Source organism: Leptodactylus fuscus, chromosome 8 (genome assembly GCF_031893055.1).
Source record: "Leptodactylus fuscus isolate aLepFus1 chromosome 8, aLepFus1.hap2, whole genome shotgun sequence".
Classification (NCBI taxonomy): domain Eukaryota; kingdom Metazoa; phylum Chordata; class Amphibia; order Anura; family Leptodactylidae; genus Leptodactylus; species Leptodactylus fuscus.
This window is the reverse complement of record NC_134272.1, coordinates 20,657,581-20,677,118: the sequence shown is the minus strand read 5'-3', so window position 1 is coordinate 20,677,118 and position 19,538 is coordinate 20,657,581. Positions and strand designations below refer to the sequence as shown.

Here is a 19,538-nt window from a genome sequence, read left to right as displayed (position 1 = left end):
GACCAAAAAAACTGACGTGTGAACTTTGGAAGATTATGAATGATAATCTGTTTTCCCTTAGCCCAAACAGCAGCACAACTGGGGTATTTCTGCCCCTGTGAGCTGTTAGGACAGATGGAACTTTTAATGAACTAACAGCTTTAACCCCCTATAAGAGGCCGCAAGACCTCCTCCCCCCTGTGTTAGTACCAAAGTATACAAATACAATATATACAATGACAAGGATCTGGGAGGGAGCCTTGTGCTGCTGTTTGGGCTAAGGGAAAACAGATTATCATTCATAATCTTCCATTCCCCCTATGCCCAACCAGCAGCACAACTGGGGATTTAGCAAGTATCGCTATTACCCTAGGGTGGGTGATCCTGGCAGGCTGATGCCAAGACAGACTGTCCAAACGCTGTGGAATCCGCCGCACGCCAATCCAGCCTGTAGTGCCTGGCGAAGGTCAGCTGTGAACTCCAGGAAGCAGCGGCACATATCTGTTCCAAGGAAAGGGAACGTCTTTCTGCCCAGGACGTTGCCACTGCTCTGGTGGCGTGGGCACGGACAAACTCAGGTACCGGAAGGTCTTGAGCACGCAGGAAGCAGGTGATGGCCTCCTTGATCCATTTTGACAGAGTCACCTTCGATGCTTTGACACCTCTATTGTGGCCAAACACATTGATCAGCGGATTTTCTGAACTCCGGAAGGAGGCTGTGCGGTCCAGGTAGATCCGCAGTGCTCTGACCAAGTCCAGCTTGTGCATCTTCTCTTCCCACTCGGAAGTGGGGGAGGGAAAGAAGGCCGGTAAAGAAATTACCTGGTTGATATTCTGAAGTGTAGGTACCTTTGGCAAGAATCCTGGGACAAACCTCAGCTGTACCCTGTCTGAGAAAAAGGTTATAAAGGGTTCCGAGGCCGCTAAGGCCTGTAGTTCTCCAACCCTTTTGGCAGAGGTTATTGCCAACAGAAAGGTAACCTTGTATGATAGGTACTTCCAATCCACCTCAAATAAAGGTTGAAAGAGGGGAGCACAGAGCCCCTGTAGAACCGCAGCCAGATCCCACCGGGGGACTGGAGGTTGTACCTGGGGGCGGAGCCTGGCGGCCCCTCTTAGGAACTGCTTGATTAGAGGATCTTGTGATAGCCGAGTCTCCAGGAGAGCGGACAGAGCTGAAACTTGAACCTTCAGGGTGGCAGGTGATAGCCCCCTCTCTAGGCCGTCCTGTAGGAATTCCACAATTGAATTTCTGTTGGAGTTGCGCTGGTTTTCCTCACACCAGCCTCGGAATATTCGGGCGATCCTCTGATAGCTCCGGTTAGTAGATTCCGCTCTTGAATGGGCTAGTGTCCTTAGCGCTCCCTGGGACAATCCTCTATCTCCACATACGGCGCGGTTAACCTCCAGGCAGTGAGGTTGAACCTGTCCAGTTTCTGGCAGAGCTGTCTGTTTAGAGTTACCAGGTTGTGGACTGATGGAAGCCTCCAGTAGATCCCTCGACTCATCAGAATGAGGTGGGTAAACCATGCCCTTTTTGGCCAAAACGGCATGATCACTATTGCCGAGGTCTGGTCCTGGCTGAGTTTCGCCAATACCTTCGGAATCATCGGAATGGGAGGAAAAACGTATGCCAGTTTGAACCTCCAAGGTATTGACAGGGCATCCACCGCCAAAGGGTTGTCTTCCCGGTACAGGGAGCAAAACCTTTCTACTTTGGCGTTGTATTGGGTGGCCATCAGATCCACCTCGGGGAGACCCCACAACTCGGTAAGATGGTGAAAGATTTCCGGATCCAGGGACCATTCGCTTAACGTCACCAGGCCTCTGCTGAGCTGATCCGCAAGGATGTTCAAGCGACCTCGGATGTGAACTGCCGACAACTGGGACAGATTCTTCTCTGCCCAGGCAAATATTAGGTTGGTCACCTGCAGGAGAGAGGGGGATCTGGTTCCCCCTCGTTTGTTGATGTAGTGGACTGCTGTTAAGTTGTCCGTCCTTATCTTCACAGCTTGTCCCTGCAGGTGAGGTGCAAACGCCAGAAGTGCACAGTGAACTGCCGTAAGTTCACGCCAATTGGACGAGCGCGTTTTCTCCAGACGATTCCATGTACCTTGTACTGGGGTCTCCCCTAGATGCGCTCCCCATCCTGTGAGGGAGGCATCTGTAGTCAACAGGATCCAGGAGGTCTGGACCGTGGACTTCCCGTCTTGGAGATGCGACCACCAAGCCAGTGATCGACGGGCACTGATGGATAACTGGATAGGCTTCTGAAGTCCTGAAGGACTGTGGTTCCAGACTCTCAAGATCTCACTTTGTAATGGGCGCATGTGCCACAGGGCCCAGGGGACTGCCTCGATGGTGGCGGACATGAGACCTAGGACTTTCATGGCCGTCCTGATAGTAACCTTCCGGGTAATGGACAGGTGATGAGCCGCTCGACCAATCTTCTCCTTGCGAGGAGAGGGCAGGGAGATCGTCATACTGAGAGAGTCCAAGATAAATCCCAGGAACTGGATCCGGGTTGATGGAACCACTACTGACTTCTACCAGTTTACTAGCCAGCCCAGCTCATTTAGTAAAGCCACTGTGGTCTCTAGTTGTGTGGCGAGAACCTCCTTTGGCCAGGCTTTTAGGAGCCAGTCGTCTAGATATGGAACTATAAAGATCCCTTGGAGGCGCAGGGCGGCTGCGACCGGAGCCACTACCTTTGTGAAGGTGTGGGGGGCCGAGGATATGCCGAATGGGAGAGCCGTAAACTGGAAATGAGACAACTTTCCGTTTAAGTACACCGCAATCCTTAGAAATTTCCTGTGGGCTGGAAAAATAGGTACGTGGAGGTATGCGTCCCTTAGGTCCAAGGTGACGAAGTGATCTCCGGGCTGCAAGAAGGGGAGCACCGATCTGATGGTTTCCATACGGAACCGTACCTTGTGGATGAATTGATTCAGGTATCTGAGATCGATGATCATCCGCCATCCGCCTGACGACTTGGGAACTAAGAAGACTGGAGAGTAGACGAATTGGCCGCGTTCTGTAAGAGGAACTGGTTCCAGCGCGGCTTTGTCCACGTACTCCTGAACGGACTTCTCTAGATGAAGTTGTTTGGTGCCCTGAAAAGGGCGAGTTGTTATAAATTTCTCTGCAGGATGAGAGATGAAGTTTATTTTGTATCCTTCCTGGATCAGTTGTAAGACCCAGGGGTCCTGAATGTGAAGAATCCAGGCAGCCGAATGATGGGAAAGCCGGCCGCCTACAGCTGCGGGGGCGCGGGGAAGAGAGGTCGGATAGTCAGAAGGATGAGCGCTTCTGCTGGTCACGGGAGGCACCACAACCTCTCCCTCTGGCCTGGGGGCCAGACCGTCTCTGGCCTCGAGAACCTCTTCTGGGAAACCTGCGGCCCCGAAAGGAAGGTCTTCCGCTGCTGGAGGGTTGAGGAAGGTTCTTCCCCTTGGAATCCGCGAGGCCTTCCATAATTCGGTCTAATTCCTTACCGAATAGCCTTCCAGGCTCGAAGGGGAGGGCACACAGATTAAATTTGGAGGCATTATCGGCTCTCCATGGCTTCAGCCATAACGGGCGTCTGGCCGCGGTGGAAAGCGCCATTGCCCTAGAAGCCAGCTTCGTTTGGTAAAAGGTAGCCTCTGATAGGTGGTCTACCATCAGATTATTATCTGACATGGCCGATAGCAGGTCATCTCGATGTACTCCGGTGTCAATGTGCCTACCACCTGTCCTGTCCGCACAGGACAGAAAAAAAACACAGGGGGGAGGAGGTCTTGCGGCCTCTTATAGGGGGTTAAAGCTGTTAGTTAATTAAAAGTTCCACCTGTCCTAACAGCTCACAGGGGCAGAAATACCCCAGTTGTGCTGCTGGTTGGGCGTAGGGGGAAAGCCTTATACTCCACTCCAGTGGCCTCCAGCATAGCTACGACCCTGCAGGAATTAACTTACCCCTCCTCTCTGTCAGCCCCTGGTTGGGTATTGGCGGGCAGGTAGTGAGTACAGTTCCGCCTTGATTTACAGGAAGCGGCCCTGGTGATAAAAACCCTTATAGCCAGCCTGGCCCTATCTCAACCATTGTGTAATCAGTAATATTAAGAAATACTTCAATAGTGTCGCTGATTGTGTCGGTGCGAGAGACAGAGGCCGGGCTGCTGCTGCTCCAGATCGCTGATGTCATCAAGTCACCTCCTCGCAGTCGTTCTCACAGCTCAGGAATCCGCTCGGCACTCGGGAGTTGTGTAATCCAGGTGTGGCGGTTTCTGGCCTCAGAACTCTGACTCTTGCAATTACATGGAAAAGTCACTCGGATGATGGTGATTGTAGTACAATGTCACGGGAGGGGCCCTAAGAACATGCATCAGCAGGTGCCGCAACCAGTATCGCAACATAGAGCAGAGCAGGAGTCCTGTATGACGTCTACTATGTGACACTGGATAACAACCTACAAGTACAGCACAGGCAGTATACATCCAGAATGGATACAGATCTATATAGATATGGAGAACTGAACCCCTGCTCCAGGCTCACATTTATATCTTACTAGTAGAGATGAGCGAACAGTGTTCTATCGAACACATGTTCGATCGGATATCAGGGTGTTCGCCATGTTCGAATCGAATCGAACACCACGTGGTAAAGTGCGCCAAAATTCGATTCCCCTCCCACCTTCCCTGGCGCCTTTTTTGCACCAATAACAGCGCAGGGGAGGTGGGACAGGAACTACGACACTGGGGGCATTGAAAAAAATTGGAAAAAGTCATTGGCTGCCGAAATCAGGTGACCTCCATTTTAGACGAATAGTGGATTTCAAATCCGGGTCATATGAGAATGTGAACTTTGTGACTATGAGACAGGGATAGCTGTACAGGCAGGGATAGCTAGGGATAACCTTTATTTAGGGGGGAATGTTATTAAAAATAACTTTTTGGGGCTCTATCGGGTGTGTAATTGTGATTTTTGTGAGATAAACTTTTTCCCATAGGGATGCATTGGCCAGCGCTGATTGGCCGAATTCCGTACTCTGGCCAATCAGTGCTGGCCAATGCATTCTATTAGCTTGATGAAGCAGAGTGTGCACAAGGGTTCAAGCGCACCCTCGGCTCTGATGTAGCAGAGCCGAGGCTGCACAAGGGTTCAAGCGCACCCTCGGCTCTGATGTAGGAGAGCCGAGGGTGCACTTGAACCCTTGTGCACCCTCAGCTCTGCTACATCAGAGCCGAGGGTGCGCTTGAACCCTTGTGCACACTCTGCTTCATCAAGCTAATAGAATGCATTGGCCAGCGCTGATTGGCCAATGTATTCTATTAGCCTGATGAAGTAGAGCTGAATGTGTGTGCTAAGCACACACATTCAGCTCTACTTCATCGGGCTAATAGAATGCATTGGCCAGCGCTGATTGGCCAGAGTACGGAACTCGACCAATCAGCGCTGGCTCTGCTGGAGGAGGCGGAGTCTAAGATCGCTCCACACCAGTCTCCATTCAGGTCCGACCTTAGACTCCGCCTCCTCCGGCAGAGCCAGCGCTGATTGGCCGAAGGCTGGCCAATGCATTCCTATGCGAATGCAGAGACTTAGCAGTGCTGAGTCAGTTTTGCTCAACTACACATCTGATGCACACTCGGCACTGCTACATCAGATGTAGCAATCTGATGTAGCAGAGCCGAGGGTGCACTAGAACCCCTGTGCAAACTCAGTTCACGCTAATAGAATGCATTGGCCAGCGCTGATTGGCCAATGCATTCTATTAGCCCGATGAAGTAGAGCTGAATGTGTGTGCTAAGCACACACATTCAGCACTGCTTCATCACGCCAATACAATGCATTAGCCAGTGCTGATTGGCCAGAGTACGGAATTCGGCCAATCAGCGCTGGCTCTGCTGGAGGAGGCGGAGTCTAAGGTCGGACCTGAATGGAGACTGGTGTGGAGCGATCTTAGACTCCGCCTCCTCCAGCAGAGCCAGCGCTGATTGGTCGAGTTCCGTACTCTGGCCAATCAGCGCTGGCCAATGCATTCTATTAGCCCGATGAAGTAGAGCTGAATGTGTGTGCTTAGCACACACATTCAGCTCTACTTCATCGGGCTAATAGAATACATTGGCCAATCAGCGCTGGCCAATGCATTCTATTAGCTTGATGAAGCAGAGTGTGCACAAGGGTTCAAGCGCACCCTCGGCTCTGATGTAGCAGAGCTGAGGGTGCACAAGGGTTCAAGTGCACCCTCGGCTCTCCTACATCAGAGCCGAGGGTGCGCTTGAACCCTTGTGCAGCCTCGGCTCTGCTACATCAGAGCCGAGGGTGCGCTTGAACCCTTGTGCACACTCTGCTTCATCAAGCTAATAGAATGCATTGGCCAGCACTGATTGGCCAGAGTACGGAATTCGGCCAATCAGCGCTGGCCAATGCATTCTATTAGCCCGATGAAGTAGAGCTGAATGTGTGTGCTAAGCACACACATTCAGCACTGCTTCATCACGCCAATACAATGCATTAGCCAGTGCTGATTGGCCAGAGTACGGAATTCGGCCAATCAGCGCTGGCTCTGCTGGAGGAGGCGGAGTCTAAGATCGCTCCACACCAGTCTCCATTCAGGTCCGACCTTAGACTCCGCCTCCTCCAGCAGAGCCAGCGCTGATTGGCCGAATTCCGTACTCTGGCCAATCAGCACTGGCTAATGCATTGTATTGGCTTGATGAAGCAGTGCTGAATGTGTGTGCTTAGCACACACATTCAGCTCTACTTCATCGGGCTAATAGAATGCATTGGCCAATCAGCGCTGGCCAATGCATTCTATTAGCGTGAACTGAGTTTGCACAGGGGTTCTAGTGCACCCTCGGCTCTGCTACATCAGATTGCTACATCTGATGTAGCAGTGCCGAGTGTGCATCAGATGTGTAGTTGAGCAAAACTGACTCAGCACTGCTAAGTCTGCATTCGCATAGGAATGCATTGGCCAGCCTTCGGCCAATCAGCGCTGGCTCTGCCGGAGGAGGCGGAGTCTAAGGTCGGACCTGAATGGAGACTGGTGTGGAGCGATCTTAGACTCCGCCTCCTCCAGCAGAGCCAGCGCTGATTGGTCGAGTTCCGTACTCTGGCCAATCAGCACTGGCCAATGCATTTCTATGGGGAAAAGTTAGCTTGCGAAAATCGCAAACTGACAGGGATTTCCATGAAATAAAGTGACTTTTATGCCCCCAGACATGCTTCCCCTGCTGTCCCAGTGTCATTCCAGGGTGTTGGTATCATTTCCTGGGGTGTCATAGTGGACTTGGTGACCCTCCAGACACGAATTTGGGTTTCCCCCTTAACGAGTTTATGTTCCCCATAGACTATAATGGGGTTCGAAACCCATTCGAACACTCGAACAGTGAGCGGCTGTTCGAATCGAATTTCGAACCTCGAACATTTTAGTGTTCGCTCATCTCTACTTACTAGGTGTCAGTCTTTACTGTAGAACAGGAATTCTATTTTTGAACCAGGATGAACATTTGTACAAACCAGGAGTGTTGTCAGCTGATCAAATGTACCATTGCATTGAGCAGGTGATATAGGTGGACGGTAGGGTGGTACTTATGGCGTTATTATATAGGGGGAGGGGGTGCACTGGCAGAAGCAGGGTAATATTATCACATGGCGGTTCATGGCCGGATCCTGTTTCCCCGCTGTTTTGTGTACAATTCTTTAGCGGATTAAGTGTCACTTTGCTTTGTTACTGAGCCAAGGAACACAGAAGCCATTGTCAAGAGCGAAACCTGCGCAGTCTCTCCCGGCCCTCAAAGACACTGCAGCCAGGAGCCTTCATTTTTACCTGGAGACTCAGCGGTTCATGACCCTCAGTTAGTCTTAAAAACTCTCAGGGAGTACTATTGTTCCCTGTTATCAGCTATAGAATAGAACAGCATTGTACTTACAGTACACATAGGGGGCGCCATTGCATTGGTGTCTATTGATAGCTGCAGTATACTGGCTAAAGATGGGTCATCAGCTGAAGACCAGCAGGGTCTGATTCCTGTGATCCTCATCGATCAGCCCGAACAATTGCTGTGATCCCTTCACAGGAAACAAGCCACAGTGCCGTCCATTGTATAGTGGCTGTACTTGATATCGCAGCTAAGCCCCATTCACTTGAATGGGACTGCCCCGATGAGTTCCCCCTAGTGGTGACTGCAGGCAGCCAAAGATTTATCATGTAACCTCAGAGGTTTTGGGGCTCTATCATAACTCATCCTTGCCAGTAGTTCCAAATTTGCCAGGAATCTCCCTAATTTTTGGAAATAACTACACAAAAGTAAAAAGAGGGAGGGTTTTACACAAACACCATCTCAAAAGGGACCGGCTCTTACAAATCCCCACTCAAATTGGGCATCCTCATTCTATTTAGAGCTGCCCTTAAAGGGGTCTTCTGGCCCCCAAATGGATTTTTCATATTGATGACCAATCTACAAGATCAAGGCTGCAAACTTATAAAAACTAATGAAAAAGAAGTGAGCGACCTCGGCCAATCAGAGGGCTGCTCGGAATCTGACCGCCATGTGTGAACACACCCTAAGTAAAGGAGATGACAGCACCAAAAACGCACTGAGGGTTAGGTCCAAAAGAGTGACCTGTGAAAAGGGCGACGTCGCCCTGAGGAATTTTCCTGTTACGACTGCGAGAACCTGAGAAAAATCTGAGAGTTAATGATCAACCTACAATAGAGGACAAAACAAACACCGTTATCTGAGGACTGACAACCAGGGGCACAAGAACCACCTGGGGGTGTGAGGACAATGCAAATCCAAAAAGTCAACACCAAAGCTCCAGGAATCTCATTCTAGAGCCGCTCACTCAGCTTTACCAGTCTCCTGAAAGTTAAGGCAGGCCTGGAATCAGTGGAGTAACCCAGCAAAGGTGGCCATAGTGGAGGTCACTCAGCTTTCCCTGACCGGACACCATATTTACTATCCTGCAGACACTTCCATGACTGTAGACCGTACCCATGTGACCGTGGGGTCCATGACACATGGAGGGTATTCGTGTCCCTGCTCTGTTTTACACAGACTCTATCGCAACAACGGACAGGAACAGGACCAGCTCCATTATATTTGGGTCGGTGGTTACGTAAAAAATATGGCGGCATGTATGGTACCATTGAAATGGAAAAGAGTCTGTATGTTGTCTGGTATGACGGATCTGAAATAGCGGACAGTACACGGATCAACGGATCATATGTGGATTTTACGACAAGCCATTGGATGTAACGGCGACTCTGCGGAGACGGTTTGTCTGCCCGTAACCGCTCTGCCGGGAAGTACAAACAGTGAAATTACAGGTTATCTGTAGTGTGTGACCTAGCGAAACCGGATAAGAGACAGAAAGACAATGGTCATTGTGTAGACTGCGGCATCTGCACACATTGCTTCTGTACCTGGGAAAGCTGGGTGACAACTCCTGTCGTAACAATTCATACTATGTGTCACTCAGCTTTCCCAGAAACCTAAACAGTAGATTCACCCCTTTTTAGTATTGTTTGCTATGTCTGGTAAAGCTGGGTGACTCCCCTCCCTCCTATAGGACATTGCTGGGTGTCCATCTTGGGTTTTATCCAGCTTTTCCAGGGACAGATATAGCTAAGAAACAGCGGTATAGCCTTTATAATAACTATTCAGCAGAGGTCAACCCTAGGACCCACAGAGCTGACAATCCACATCCTCCTTGTGTACCTGTACGGTCACCGCCCAGTATAATGAAGCTGGGACATGGGGCGGAGGCAGTGGCGGGGGAGGGACTGAGGAACAGGTTGTTCAGCTTTTCAGGTGAAACTGTCCTCAAACACCTGTTCACATTCCAGAGACGGCAGAGCCGACATCAGGACCCGACTTCACAGCATCTTATGGTCCACCAACATCACCAGCCGTGATCAGGATATCGATCTCCACCTACAGGGATCTGCATTGCTGGGCCGAGGTGCCTAAATTTATGTGAACCCCCGGCCACCTCCCTATCTGAGGACGTCTGTCACCGGGGGCTGTGTCTGAACCTGGAGCCTTAGGGGCAATCTCGAGAGATTTCACGTCTGAAGCCCTCGATTACAGAGGGTCAACTGTGGTGTCACCATGGAGCAGCCACTCTGCCGCCTGATATTACTACTGGGAGGTAGGTGGGGCGGATGATACATCGGGGAACGGGAAATGTCCCTGTGTGATTGGGAGGACGGAGGCGGAAAGGATCCAAAGGGTTAAATCGTAATTTAGTGGAAAAAAAATAAATCAGAAACTCCCTCAAATTATTCATCAACTGAAGTGAAACCGACCGAGGTTAATAATCCATCGACCTTCTCCTCCAACTGCGGAGAAACTGAAGGAAAGGTCCAGAGGTCACGATATATATACCGTAGTAGATCCCAAGTTATGTATAACCCAGCGCTGTCTGATCCCATCCTGGTAATATCCGGGCAGTAGATCCTTATATGTTCTGTATAATAACCCAGCGCTGTCTGATCCCAACCTGGTAATATCCGGGCAGTAGATCCCTATATATTATGTATAATAACCCAGCGCTGTCTGATCCCAACCTGGTAATATCCGGGCAGTAGATCCTTATATGTTCTGTATAATAACCCAGCACTGTCTGATCCCAACCTGGTAATATCCGGGCAGTAGATCCCTATATGTTATGTATAATAACCCAGCGCTGTCTGATCCCAACCTGGTAATATCCGGGCAGTAGATCCCTGTACATTATATAGAATAACCCAGCGCTGTATGATCCCATCCTGGTAATATCCAGGCAGTAGATCCCTATATGTTATGTATAATAACCCAGCGCTGTATGATCCCAACCTGGTAATATCCGGGCAGTAGATCCCTATATGTTATGTATAATAACCCAGCACTGTCTGATCCCAACCTGGTAATATCCGGGCAGTAGATCCCTGTATATTATGTATAATAACCCAGCGCTGTCTGATCCCAACCTGGTAATATCCGGGCAGTAGATCCCTATATGTTATGTATAATAACCCAGCACTGTCTGATCTTAACCTGGTAATATCCGGGCAGTAGATCCCTGTACATTATATAGAATAACCCAGCGCTGTCTGATCCCATCCTGGTAATATCCGGGCAGTAGATCCCTGTACATTATATAGAATAACCCAGCGCTGTATGATCCCATCCTGGTAATATCCAGGCAGTAGATCCCTATATGTTCTGTATAATAACCCAGCGCTGTCTGATCCCATTCTAATATCCGGGCAGTAGATCTAGTAGATCTCTTTGTATGCTATGTAATATCCAGGCATGCCATAAATGTTGCTGAGGGACTTTACACACAACACCCTACACTGAATCTTACCTGGTAACATTTCACCCCCCTCTGGATAAACAAAATATTTGCTGGAGAGACCATGGAATGACTAAGAATGTCCGTCTGACCAGGAGCTGCAGTCTGTAATCTACATACACTTCAGAGCTAAAATCTATCAGTGTCCACAAAGAACTTCTACTGGTGATGTGGAAGGTGCGATCTGACTCTAGACTAACTTCAGCCTAAACATATAGAGACTTAGGGTTGGTTCACACTAGCGCTTGTATTCCATCCGCAAGGAGTCTGCATGGAGACAATGTAATGTATGTACACAGTGACTGTACCAGCAGAATAGTGAGCGCAGCTCTGGAGTATAATACAGGATGTAACTCAGGATCAGTACAGTATAAGTAATGTAATGTATGTACACAGTGACTGCACCAGCAGAATAGTGAGCGCAGCTCTGGAGTATAATACAGGATGTAACTCAGGATCAGTACAGTATAAGTAATGTAATGTATGTACACAGTGACTGCACCAGCAGAATAGTGAGTGCAGCTCTGGAGTATAATACAGGATGTAACTCAGGATCAGTACAGGATAAGTAATGTAATGTATGTACACAGTGACTGCACCAGCAGAATAGTGAGCGCAGCTCTGGAGTATAATACAGGATGTAACTCAGGATCAGTACAGGATAAGTAATGTATGTACACAGTGACTGCACCAGCAGAATAGTGAGCGCAGCTCTGGAGTATAATACAGGATGTAACTCAGGATCAGTACAGGATAAGTAATGTAATGTATGTACACAGTGACTGCACCAGCAGAATAGTGAGCGCAGCTCTGGAGTATAATACAGGATGTAACTCAGGATCAGTACAGGATAAGTAATGTATGTACACAGTGACTGCACCAGCAGAATAGTGAGCGCAGCTCTGGAGTATAATACAGGATAAGTAATGTAATGTATGTACACAGTGACTGCACCAGCAGAATAGTGAGCGCAGCTCTGGAGTATAATACAGGATAAGTAATGTAATGTATGTACACAGTGACTACACCAGCAGAATAGTGAGCGCAGCTCTGGAGTATAATACAGGATGTAACTCAGGATCAGTACAGGATAAGTAATGTAATGTATGTACACAGTGACTGTACCAGCAGAATAGTGAGCGCAGCTCTGGAGTATAATACAGGATAAGTAATGTAATGTATGTACACAGTGACTGTATCAGCAGAATAGTGAGTGCAGCTCTAGAGTATAATACAGGATGTAACTCAGGATCAGTACAGGATAAGTAATGTATGTACACAGTGACTGTACCAGCAGAATAGTGAGCGCAGCTCTGGAGTATAATACAGGATAAGTAATGTAATGTATGTACACAGTGACTGTACCAGCAGAATAGTGAGCGCAGCTCTGGGGTATAATACAGGATGTAACTCAGGATCAGTACAGGATAAGTAATGTAATGTATGTACACAGTGACTGTACCAGCAGAATAGTGAGCGCAGCTCTGGAGTATAATACAGGATGTAACTCAGGATCAGTACAGGATAAGTAATGTAATGTATGTTCACAGTGACTGCACCAGCAGAATAGTGAGCGCAGCTCTGGAGTATAATACAGGATGTAACTCAGGATCAGTACAGGATAAGTAATGTATGTACACAGTGACTGCACCAGCAGAATAGTGAGCGCAGCTCTAGAGTTAATAATGTAATATTTGTTGATAATGAGATTTCTCTCTATATAATCTTGAGTAACTTTCTAAATCCTGTCCATATACCTTGCTGATATGATATGTTATATTACACCTTACTCCAGTCACATCCAAAGCTTCGTTTTGGTTCTGCTGATCCCCTGTCAGTTCCCAGGGTTCAGGACCCTGCTTCTGCCAGGTTGGTTACGTTTTGTTGTACAGTAACCAGTGTAAACACTACACGTCTCATGATGCTATGCAGCCAAGTGTGGTTGGTACTGGAATTACTGGTAAGTTGTCAGTATGGTGCCAGTAGTCAGGGTGTGGCATCTCAGATTTGTCCTTGTGTGTCAATTATTCAGGTGAAAATGCTGCAATCACATTAGAATGTGTAGGTTGGGATGTGAACTACACGGTGATGTGCTTACTGCCAATGTCACATGACTGGCGCACTTTCTCACTGATCCCCCTATATTACTCTTGTGCTGGATGAGCCTCAGGACTGTGCAGTATCTGAGCAGCTGCAGGATCCTGATATTTTCTGCTTACAGTAGGTCCACACTAGTGTTTGGGTTTCTGTCCTTCGGGTTCTCATGGAGACCATTAAGATGGAGAGCCTGTCTGCTTAAAAAGTGGTTACATGCGGAAACCCACAAACCCCATCTAATATAATGGGGGTCCACCGGGTTCCCATTGATTTTATACTGAAACCAGCAAGAACAGTTCTCATTGCTGGACTTTCCTCTCTACCGATTTAGGCACATTCGGTGATGGAGCGTCCAATACTAGTGTGAATCCAGCCTTAATGACAGATTTGTTTTGTGTGAGATCCAGCTTTGGATGTGACTGGAGAGACCGTGTCATGTGACCGCGTAACAGCCGCCATTCAGGGCGAATCTAAGGAGTATTGTTCTCTTCATTCCTGTAATTATTAACATAATACCGGGTCATACATACACGGGGGGCGCCACTGAGTCAGAACTTGTATGTCATAGTGAACTGTGTATCTAATCCCATCATGTGTGATACTGTCTTCTGAGTGATGTATCTAATCCAGTCATATGTGACTTTACTGAGCTGTGTATCTAATCCTGTCATATGTAACTTTGACTGCTGAGCCATGTATCTAATCCATTCATATGTAAGTTTGTTTGCTGAGCTGTGTATCTAATCCTCTCGTGTGATACTGTCTGCTGAGCAGTGTATCTAATCCTATCCTGTGTGATACTGTCTGTTGAGCTGCGTATCTAATCCTCTCATGTGTGATACTGTCTGTTGAGCTGTGTATCTAATCCTACCATGTGTGATACTGTCTGCTGAGCTGTGTATCTAATCCTACCATGTGTGATACTGTCTGCTGAGCTCAGTATCTAATCCTCTCATGTGTGATACTGTCTGCTGAGCTGTGTATCTAATCCTCTCATGTGTGATACTGTCTGCTGAGCTGAGTATCTAATCCTCTCATGTGTGATACTGTCTGTTGAGCTGAGTATCTAATCCTATCATGTGTGACACTGTCTGTTGAGCTGAGTATCTAATCCTCTCATGTGTGATACTGTCTGTTGAGCTGAGTATCTAATCCTGTCATGTGTGATACTGTCTGCTGAGCTGAGTATCTAATCCTCTCATGTGTGATACTGTCTGCTGAGCTGAGTATCTAATCTTATCATGTGTGATACTGTCTGTTGAGCTGTGTATCTAATCCTATCATGCGTGATACTGTCTGCTGAGCTGAGTATCTAATCCTCTCATGTGTGATACTGTCTGCTGAGCTGTGTATCTAATCCTACCATGTGTGATACTGTCTGCTGAGCAGTGTATCTAATCCTATCCTGTGTGATACTGTCTGCTGAGCTGAGTATCTAATCCTCTCATGTGTGATACTGTCTGCTGAGCTGTGTATCTAATCCTACCATGTGTGATACTGTCTGCTGAGCTGAGTATCTAATCCTCTCATGTGTGATACTGTCTGCTGAGCTGAGTATCTAATCCTCTCATGTGTGATACTGTCTGTTGAGCTGTGTATCTAATCCTATCATGTGTGATACTGTCTGCTGAGCTGTGTATCTAATCCTCTCATGTGTGATACTGTCTGCTGAGCTGTGTATCTAATCCTCTCATGTGTGATACTGTCTGCTGAGCTGTGTATCTTATCCATTCATATGTGACTTTGTATGCTGAGCTGTGTATCTAATCCTCTCATGTGTTACTGTCTACTGAGCCATGTATCTAACCCTCTCATGTTATGACTCATTATCCACTAATCTGGATCTTCAGGGTTTAGTTCATTGTTAGTTTATTCAGCTATTTTGTAGTGCAATTTCACATGATACAGTTAAGGTGCAGACAGGGAAATATGTGGACAATCGGGTCTGTATATGATGTTTGGCGACACAGACCTAGTGATTTATGATGCCATAAGTCCCCGCCGCGGCTCTACTCTCTGGCACTGTGCACATTAAGGGCCCGGATTTCCGTAAACTGATCACAACTGCTTCAGAATACATTACGTGCAGTTTCGATGCTGGTGTTTTGGGGTTTTTTTTCAAATTTTTCAGATGAGTCCCATTTATCTAATCTATACAAACTGCACAAAAGATGGCATCAAAACTGCACCCAAATGCACAATATGAATGCACCTTTAGTAATAGCTTTGGAGAAGTTGGGTGTTCACAGTTTATATAGTGTCTCTTAGCTTTCCTAGAGTCCTGCATGGTGTATTTTACATACAGGGGCAGATAATTCCCCTGACTTTTGGTATCTCTCCATACAATGTCCAGTTGAGGGGAAGGAGAGTGTTCAGCTTCACTTGTAAGTGTCTTGGTTGCTGCAGATTACCGGAGCCTTTCCTTCACCCTCCTGGCTCTGTGTACACAGTTGTATGACGTTGCCTGCGGAGGACAATGGGCGCTGTGTGTGGATCTGGCAGCGGCTATGCCAGGTAGCTCATCAGGAGGGGGCGCTAGTTCTGTCATGTTCAGGTCAGGGGGTCATTTTATTTGCAGCATCTCCCCAGCGCTCACAGGACGGCGACAGATGACACCAACCACACTGAGCTGTCTACTGACTAAATAAAGAGCCCGTCCACAGTATTGTGACAGCATTTCTTAGATTTATCTGTTTCTGGGAAAGCTGAGTAATGACTGGTACCGATGTACAAATTGTCAGGACTGCAACCGGATGATATTTTATACTGTGAAATCTGCTGACAATTCAAAAATAAAATAAAATCACCATTTTTCTTTGGATTTTCTGCACGTTTCAGTCCGGTTGGAACATACCCCTTTTACCATACCTGTCATTTCATTTGACTGTCCGGGATAATCTGCTGTGTGTGTACTATATCCAGTTATTACATGACCTGTATTCTGCAGTATTAGCAGTTGCCCCCTCCGCATGCTATGTCTCCAGTTTGCAGTTCTTCCTCAGCTTGTGACTGGATAGAAGCTGCCATACACCGCATACAGTGAGTAGAGGAGAATCTGCTCTATAACTGTCTCTCTTTGACAGGACACTAAAGGAAGCACTGGACGGTACTGATGTTAGTAGAGTGCTTTGGCTGTGATAGAAAGCATCTATTTCGCTCCAGTATCAAGTCTGGGTTTCTTCTTTTATCACCTGCTTGTATAGGGATGTGACCTGCAGCCCCTCTTGAGATGGATACAGCACAGATTTTCAGAGTGAAAGTCAGTTTACCCGAGGGTAGAGCCAGGAACTAGCCTGATGAGTGGAGAAAGAAGCATTTTTCTCCAATAAGATATATTATAGAAGTTTCTTAGAATCACCTGTGCTATTCATTTTTGCAACTACACAGAATTTTATCAGATCCTGCTGACTCCTCACGTATTATAAATGGAACTTCCTCAGGGGTGTCAGGAAATAATAAATTGTTAAAAGTTGTCAGGTTCAACGAAAACAGCAAAGATGGCAACAAAATGGCGGCAACTATTAAAAGTTGTATCGCATACCTACTAGACACAACAGCGGCGCTCACTGACACGCACGACTGCTGCAGCCAATCACTGGCCTCATTATCATATGTATCTGCATGGTGTAGGTTTTCTGCTTACAATAGGTGCAAATTACTCCAGGCGGCCATATTTCTTGTGCTCCACCCTTTCTCCGTAGGTCCCGTTTTGGCAGATGATGACATCATTGTAACTGTTTTTTGTTTTTTTCTTTTCCAGTTGTCAACTTGGCGTTTGGACAAAGTAAGTAAATGACGATGTATTGTGGTCATGTGATGTAAAACAGGACTCCCAGGTGATTTCCAAGCATCTCCTAGCTGCTGCAGAACATCTTTCATTAAAGGGTGTTTCTGGTCTTGTGAAATTAAAAGTTCTGTTCATTTCTATTATACCTAAAGGGGTTATCCAGGAATTGTAGGATCTCAGGGGCGGCTGGGGTGGGTGTAAAACTAAAAAAAAAAAAAAAAAAAAAAAAAAAAAAAAAAAAAAAAATAGTTATACTCCATTACCCCTGGTCCACTTTCCATTTCATGCCAGGATTCCCCGGGACAAAAGCAAAGGAGGCGACATGACCAAAACCAATCAGTGCCTTAGCGGTTGCTGGTGAGCTATCGGTGATGTATCTGAGTGATGTCTCTGATCTCTCTTCTAGGACGGCTGGGGCTACCGATTGGTCTCAGTGGTCATGTACCCTCCCGAGTCCCAGTACAGAAGGGTAAAAGGACCAGGACTGTATAATGGAGTGATTGTGATGTATCTTCTGTGAAATGTATTGTTTTTACTTGCTCATATCAGTCCATATACCTTTAGGAATGTGTGTTTAAGCTTTGTCTACATTGGAGGTCACTTTGCTTCAGTGGTTTTATGTGTATACAAGATACAAATGAGCTTTCTAAGCATTACCAAAGAACAAGACATTTGGTGTTGTCAAAACAAAAAGGGGGTTGGGGGTGGTGAAGGGGGTGGGTACGGGGTTCTTGGGTTGGGGGTTTGAGTGTCCTTAGGGATTCATCGTTCTTGTTTGGGGCGTGTGGGTATGGGGTAGGCGAGTAAAGGGAGGGGCTTAGTGGTCTTTTGGGTGGTGGGTTTAATAGTCCATGGGGGGTGAGGGGTTTGATACTCCATGCGTCTAATCTTCCTCATGTTTGGTGGCAGCTGAACACGTGTATATTATGGGAGATGGCCTCTCTAGCCAGCCAATTTATGGGCCCTAGATGGCAGATGTCCAAGGAGGGAGGGCTTATGACCCTCAGATGAACCGACCACGCACATCTCTCCTAGCACCTAAGAGGACACCGTTCGTTCTCAGGATTCTGCAAGGAGGGAATGAGGTGGGGGTTGCCTTGGAGGGAGGTGTGGGTAGGGCACTAGCCGTATGCTGAGGGGAGACTTAGATTTTTGGTCACTCAGCAAAGACTCTGCCAAGAAGCAGCAGTGACAGCCTTGCCTTTGGGACAGCATGTAAAGGACACGTTATTTGGACTGATTTAAGGAAGTGCCCTGTGGCCTAGGATGAGGCCCAGCGAACCAAACCATCACTTCGTTTGGTATTATACCTTTTCTATTCTTTAATCCCATTTTATTTTCTGTATTGTATTTTACTTTTATCTGTATTTGCTTGTCCATTGATATATATCTCCGTATATGTTTGTGGCTAGTGCCGACCCACTTGGGTTAATAAATATATAAGCTCTTTTCGTATTACCCTATGAGCCCAGGTACACTCAGGGGACTGGAGTGGGAGGTAAGATAGGTGATCGCAGGCGTGCCAAAGTTGCTTTAGTGTGGCGAGATCCTTCAGTGATTATGACTTTTTTGTTTTGCATCCACCCTAGCTACCCCTGAGCTTCCTATAATTCCTGGACAATCCCTTTAAAGAGAACCTGTGGGGTCGATTTGGGACACTAAACCATGGACATTTCCTTATAGACAGGGGAGTTCAGTGTTCCAAATCATCTAGTTTTAAAGCCATCTGAGCTTGCATTTAAAGAAACCCCATAAAACTAGAGATGAGTCCGATGAGTCTCCCGACACCCGCGCAATTCTCTATTGAAGCCTGAGACGTACACACCGGCTTCACTACATGCGTCCAAGATCAGGCACATGTGCATTGAAGATATTTATACACCTTTTACATCAATTTTCATTTTCCCGCAGTTTCCGATCGCATTGTTGGAGGAGAAGATGGAAACATTCAGCACTATCCATGGCAGGTCAGCCTGTGGTTTGATTCTCGGCACGTCTGTGGAGCAACCATAATATCACCGACTGCTGTCTTAACTGCCGCACACTGCGTCCCATCGTAAGTTTGTTTAGTAGGGGCTGGTCTGATGACATCACATCTTCTACTCCACTCACATCCATAGCTACATTCACAGCACTGTGATAAAATGTCCTTAGAGGATCTCACTGCAATAAGTACTGTACTTATTACCTATTCTGCAATAGCCAATAATTGTTTATTTTGGAAATTCCCCTTTAAGCTCCAATCACTTCCAGAGCTGCATCCACAATTATCTTCGCCCCACCCCGTATGGCCCCTCCACCTGACCCATCTATCAAAGTCAACGGAACCACAATTACCCCTGTCTCACAG

General features: G+C 47.3%; 1 protein-coding gene across 1 annotated transcript in view; it reads left to right on the top strand.

Moving 5' to 3' along the window:
• The first annotated feature begins 9,814 nt into the window (after positions 1-9,814).
• Positions 9,815-19,538, top strand: part of PRSS8 (serine protease 8) — a 13,634-nt gene continuing 3,910 nt past the window's right edge. Inside the window, exons 1-3 of the mRNA XM_075285868.1 lie at positions 9,815-10,116; positions 17,162-17,185; positions 19,100-19,244. Of these exons, the coding sequence (XP_075141969.1) occupies positions 10,077-10,116; positions 17,162-17,185; positions 19,100-19,244 (209 nt within the window). The 5' untranslated portion in view covers positions 9,815-10,076. The remainder of the gene's footprint in view (positions 10,117-17,161; positions 17,186-19,099; positions 19,245-19,538) is intronic.